The sequence below is a fragment of the Elephantulus edwardii genome, unplaced genomic scaffold, assembly GCF_000299155.1.
Source record: "Elephantulus edwardii isolate Elephantulus edwardi_28Jun2011 unplaced genomic scaffold, EleEdw1.0 scaffold00239, whole genome shotgun sequence".
Classification (NCBI taxonomy): domain Eukaryota; kingdom Metazoa; phylum Chordata; class Mammalia; order Macroscelidea; family Macroscelididae; genus Elephantulus; species Elephantulus edwardii.
The window spans coordinates 2,435,258-2,441,489 of NW_006399989.1; the positions used below are offsets into that span (position 1 = coordinate 2,435,258).

At 40.9% G+C, this 6,232-nt stretch overlaps 1 protein-coding gene across 1 annotated transcript in view; it reads right to left on the reverse strand.

Moving 5' to 3' along the window:
• Positions 1-3,656: 3,656 nt before the first annotated feature.
• Positions 3,657-6,232, reverse strand: part of TSPYL2 (TSPY-like 2) — a 13,228-nt gene continuing 10,652 nt past the window's right edge. Inside the window, 3 exon segments of the mRNA XM_006903630.1 lie at positions 3,657-3,912; positions 3,996-4,231; positions 4,233-4,315. Of these exon segments, the coding sequence (XP_006903692.1) occupies positions 3,657-3,912; positions 3,996-4,231; positions 4,233-4,315 (575 nt within the window).

The window sequence follows — 6,232 nt, forward strand, 5'->3', positions numbered from 1 at the left end:
CATGTATTTGAATAATAGTTGTGCTAACGAGTTTTCCTTTTATGTGTATGGATAATATCCTATCACTCACAATAATGTACTTTATGAAAAACTTTAAAATAGTCCTTTCAAGTATAAATGCAACACCGTTTTTTCTGTTTTTCATTCCCAGCATAGTAGATCATATGATTGTCTGATTACTATATTCTAAACTAAAGTAACTCAGTCTTTCCAAGGTGTGAAAAATAAGGTTCATCTTTCAGATGCCCAATTCCTTCTAAACTCCACCACAGTTGCATAGTAATTTACTTCCCTTCACTCGTGAGCCATCTTGTCTTTTCTTCCATGCCCAGGTTCAGGCAGTCTGCAGCACTCCTTAGCTTTTACATGATTGTTGCAATGTCTGGACTAAGATATTCCCCCCCCCTAACATGTAAACAGCAACAACAAAGAAATTCCTCTGGCTCCCTCACACCAAGCTCACATTTAACCCTGAGGTAAGAACTGGTATACCATAAATGTAAAGATGAACATTAAATAAATATTTTAGGGTGCAGAGTAGCTATCTGTGAAAGAAGGGATGGGACACTGCTACTTGCTGAATCTCTGGTAAGCACCAAGGAAGAGTGAGGCTTCCTCAAAAAGGTAGTCTACATAGGTCTAATGCCTTGATGAGGTAGAGCTTGCCCTGGGCCAGCCAATCCCTTTGTAACTACATTTTCCCGTCTCATTGTGCAGATGAGGCATGAGGACCTGTGGAAAAGGGATTGATCACTGGCATGGCTGACCAGGTGGGACAAAAGGCACAAAACAGCACTTTGAATTTGCTCATAATTTTATTAGGATTACCAGAGTATACAACAAAGGAAGCAGAGCCTCTAGGGGAAGGGATGTGACAATAGTAGAAACAAAGTGGCCTATCATCAAAACTGAAGCAGGCTAGTGGTTTCCCACTGGAAATAAGAAGGATGAAATAGGAGGAGCTTGGAAGGACAGAATGACAGAGACCCTCAAAGTTACTGCACACCTGTGATGAAGGTAATATTTGCTCTCCTTGCTTTGAGATAAAGGTTTCTGCTCTATACAACACAGTAGAAGAGGAGGGTGTTGAGTCCAACAGTAACTTGGAGGAGGAAATAGAGGGGTCCTGGAAAATACAAGACAATAAATACATTTAGCATCACAGAGAAACCTATGGGAGAGAGGGCCTGTAAGGAAGGAGTCACTTTTCCCTCCTCCTGAAATAAGAATTCTGAAATTACAAAACCATAAAAATGAACTTTAATCCTATCAGTCACCTCCAGAAGTGCAAGGTAAGGCTATGTGACTGTAGCAGAGGGGAAGGACAAATAAGAAAGGAGAAAGTATGGAAGTTGCAGAGAGACTCCTTCCAGCAAGGGTAAGGTGCTTATCTTGTTTTTCGTCACTTCCAAGGTTTGACCCAAGAGTTTTGGGCCTGAAGCACCTCCCTTATGTCAGTGTCTTCACATCTTGCCTCATTATCCTTATTGTCATCACAATCTTCCCCTTCTTCTTCACTCCCTGCACAATGGAGAACGAAGCAAGGAGGTAATAATGAAAGTGGGCACAAAGCCAGGATTTTTTTTGGCCTATGAACACTTGTCAAGTGCCTCTGTCTGTTTACAGTAAGAAGTAAAAAGTGTGTGCATAAACTCAAAGAATACCGAGTGAGGGGGTGTGAGAGAGAAGTGGAAGACAGGGTGAATTTCTCTGAAAGTAGCTTTTTCTCACTCTGCTCTAACCTTAATAAACCCCTCTTAATACTTTTCTCTAGGTGATTAAAAGTGGCCCTAGTGTCCTCTCCCTTCCTTCTCAAAAAAGAGGAGATACCATAAGGTGGAAGAGGACTCACCTGTTTCTGTATACTATCTGAAAATAGATTGAGTTATCATTTACTCACACATTCATAATGCCTACTTCCTTTGTGCCCTGTCTCTGCTCTCAATGGAAGTTTGCCAGGGAACTCATGCTCCCAAATTCTAGGACTGAGAGCCTTTGTGCCCCTTGCACTTTCTCCAAGTGCCACCTTTCCTCCTTCATATGAATAAAGCCAGGCTCAGAATTCTCCTTGCCTTCTCCTAGCTATCCTTTAGAGTAATTATCTTACTCTTACTCAATCATCTGGTTTAATTGATCCCTTGAAACTGTTTTCACCAATGTCACAAATTGTTTATTTAGCCCCAAATTCAACGGACACATCCAAGTCTGTATTTTGCTTGACCTTTCGACAGCACTGGGCATTGAATGCAAGGTGCCATGACCTGGTTCTCCTATCTGTACTCAAAATCACAGTTTCAGATTCTTCATCTGTAAAATGGGGATAGTAATAGTACCCACCTCATAAGAATTGCTGTGATGATTAACTGAGTTAAAACAAGAAAAACACTTAAACTATTGCTTGCTTCATAGTAAACACTTCATTAATATTAATTAGGTCCTTAACTGTAAAAGTGTTAGTGGCCTTAGAGCTAAGATTTTGTGCTGACTTAGTAATGTTTTCTTTACAATATCCAAGTCTCCACCTCATTTCCAGATAGTAAACTAAACATCTGCCTCTGAGCCACCTGTACCTAGATATACAATAAGACCGTACAACTTTCTTCACATTCTTCTCTCCACCCCATCAAACCTACTACCACACCATTCCTCATCCCAGGAAATGTCACCTTCTTTCACCAATCATTCAAGTATGAACCAACCCGGAAATCACCTTAAACTCACCTTTCCCTCCAAATCACCACATTCAACCTTTCCTAAGCATTTCTCAATGTGCATTTTGAGCAGTGGTTATCAAAGTGGTTCTCAACGGCTTCTGTGGTAAAAGGGAAATAAAAGGAATTCTACAAAGTTAACTAGGTTTCTTAAAGCAGAGCTGCTCAGAATTTTTAAATTTTTTTCTACAAGAGAATATGATCGTGCATAGTATTTCCCCAGAATAATTAACCACTGATCTCATTTTGTGAGATTTAGCTTCCAGAACTAGTGAAAGGTCTTTTTGTACTATTACTTTCACTGTTCTAGGTCCTTTCTTTACATGATCCCTTCTCCCAAAAAATCCTCTATAATGTTCCTCAAATGTGAATGCAGCTTCCAGTTGAAATACCGCCTCCTTTTTCTAGTTCTCTCCTTCCTCATTCTTCAGGTACCTGCTTCCTTCTCTGGGCTCACAAAGTGTACTGTTTACTTAATCTCTACACATTTGCTCTCAAAAAAAAAGCTGGGATATAGCAGAAAGACAGGGCTGAGTAGTGTGTTGAATTGCAGCATGATCACCACTGTTTTTCTTGTGTTTATATATGCTTGCACACATATGCATTTGTATTTGTGAATTGCCCTTTTTTTGTTTTCTACCCACTGTCAACACCCCTTTTCTTACTCTTTATCTGCCTTTTTCTGTCACAAACTGTCTATCCATGCCTGGTACTGAAATGTTTCTTTGGTTTTTCTACCTTTGCAAGTTAAATAAGCCTATCCTTTGTTTAAAAAAGCTGCAGAGAATGCTTTTTATTTGAGTCACAAAAGCAGACTGTGTTGATGCCTTTTTGATATCTTTTCTTTAGGCAGCCTTTTTCTGAGAGGAGAGGAAGGGAGGCAAGAAGGGGGTCACCCTTCTTCATTGCCCTCTTCTTCCTCCTTTGCCTCTTCTCAGATGTCCTCTACCTCATCCTCATTTTGGTAGTTGCTATATCTTGATCCTTGTCAATGTCTTGAATATAATTCTCACTGCCCTCATTGTCACCTTCATTGCCGTCATCATCACTGTCCTTGCTATCATCTTCACTATCATTATTATTTTCATTTTCACTGTACTCAATAGCTCTTTCAATGTCACTATCACTGCTGCTCTGGTTGCTGCTACTGTTGCTTTGGTTGCCATCTTTAGGGCTCTCATCACCACCATTGGAGTTCTTACTTTTATTATCATCAGTATTCTCATCAATGTTGCCTGGACTCTCAGGTTTCTCTCTCTATTGTCATCAGGGTTGTAGTTGTACATTAGGATCTCATTGCTGTAGTTGGTATTCTTCTCATTGCTATTAGTGGTCTTGTTGTCTGGAGTCTCACTTTTACCAGTGTTCTCATTGTCACTGTCGAAGAAACTCTCACTAATGTCAATTATCTCATTATCAGTGGTCTCAAAGTAGTTTGTTGTTTCCAAGAAGTCAGAAATCTTGATGCCATTGTCAGTGGCTGAATCACTGTCTACGGGCTCATTGATAACATCTTTCACTACTTTGACAGTCACCAAAGTTTTCCTGTATCATCATCTCACATTCTTCCTCAGTATTACTGTGGGGAAGCCTTGGGTTGAGTACTGAGTATGGAGTTGGGTGAGTGTGTGTAGATTAGAGAAGACACTGAAAGATGGTAAGTGGAGAGCCATTAGGCTATAAGGGCTCCCAGGGATGCAGCTGGGATAGGGAGCTCTATTTCTATACCTGATTATGTAAACTCAGGCCAATCACATTCTATTTCTGGACCTCATTCTCCCACTTGTAAAACATATTGGACTGGATTATCTCAAAGGCCTCTTTTGGCTCTATAACTTTCTTGTGACACTAGCTTAGTCTGTCATCAAGTTGTGCCAAGAAATCTGGAGGACAGCCACCTGGCAAACTTACTGGAAAAGATCATATTTGTTTCTATTCTAAAGAAAGGTGACTTGGCAGAGTGCAGAAATTATTAAACAATATCATTAAAATCACTTGCAAGCAGGATTCTGCTGAAAATGATAAAAATAGACTGGAAAAGCATATCAACAGAGAACTTCCAGAAGTGCAGGCTGGGTTTAGAAGAGACCGTGGTACTACGGATATTATCGTTAATATGAGATGGATCTTGGCTGAAAGCAGCAAGTACCAGAAGAAAGTCTTATCTGTGTTTCATTGGCCATGCAAAGGCATTTGACTGCATGGATCACAACAAACTGTGGTTAACTCTGAGAAGAAATCCAGATTGTGCTTATGTCAAACCTATACTTGGACCAGGAGACAATAGTCAGAACAAAGCAAGGAACCACTGCATGGTTCAAAATCGGGGAAGGATGTACACCAGGGATCTGTCCTATTTCCATATCTTTTCAATCTATATGCAGGACAGATCATCTGGGAGCCTGGGCTCTATGAGGAAGAACGTGGCATCAAAATTAGAGCAAGATTCATCAACAACCTGCGTTATGCAGATGACACAACCCTGCTTGCTGAAACTGAGGAGGACCTGAAGTGCATGCTGCAGAAGGTTAAGGACTGTAGCCTTAAATATGGATTGAAGCTCAACATCAAGAAAACAAAGATTCTCGCCACTGGGCTTACTGGCAACATCATGATAGATGGTGAAGAGATTGACATTGTTAACAGCTTCAGTTTGCTGGGCTCTACAATCAACACTCTTGGTATCAGCAGCCAGGAAATCAAAAGGGGAATTGCATTGTGAAAATCTGCTCTCAGGGACCTCACCAAAGTACTGAAGAGCAATAATGTCAGCCTAGAGACTAAGATGTTCCTGATCCAGGCCATAGTCTTTGAAATTACTTGCTATGTGTCAGAAAGCTGGACAATGATTATGAATGATAGAAGGAGGATTGATGCCTTTGAGCTGTGGTGCTAGAGAAGAGTATTGAAATATGGACAATCTCCTCCCATGCAATTAACTGCCCTAAAATCTTGCTAGAAGGTCAGCAATGAGTCAGTCCCATATACATATGATTTGGAAGCAGGAGTGGCATCCACGTCCTAAACAACTTGCCTCCGGAAACTCTATGAGGGCCTTTTGTTCATAGGGTCACTATGAGTCATGCTCGACTTGAAGGTAATCAACAACAACAAAAGTTAGGAGAAGCTAGAGAGGGTGAAACAAGGCTGCTCTTTAAAGGTAAAGATCTGCCATACTTTGAGCATGTTGCAAGGAGAGACCAGTCCTTGGAGAGGGACTTAATGCTTGGAAGGGTAGAGGGACAGTGCAAGAGAGGAAGACCCTCAATGAAATGGGGTCACTCAGTGACTGGGTTAATGGGAGCAGGTGTGTCAGAGACATTAGGGTTGGCTCACGATAGAGCAGGGTTCAGAGCTGTTATACATAGGGTCGTTATGTGTTGCAAGCAACTCAATGCACATCAGAACAACAAGAAGCTTAGTATTTGCCCAATTGCTCTAAAACCACCTTTCATAGAGAAGTGGAAGAATATTCCCTGCTCATGGATAGGAAGGCTTAATGTTGTGAAAATGGCAATACT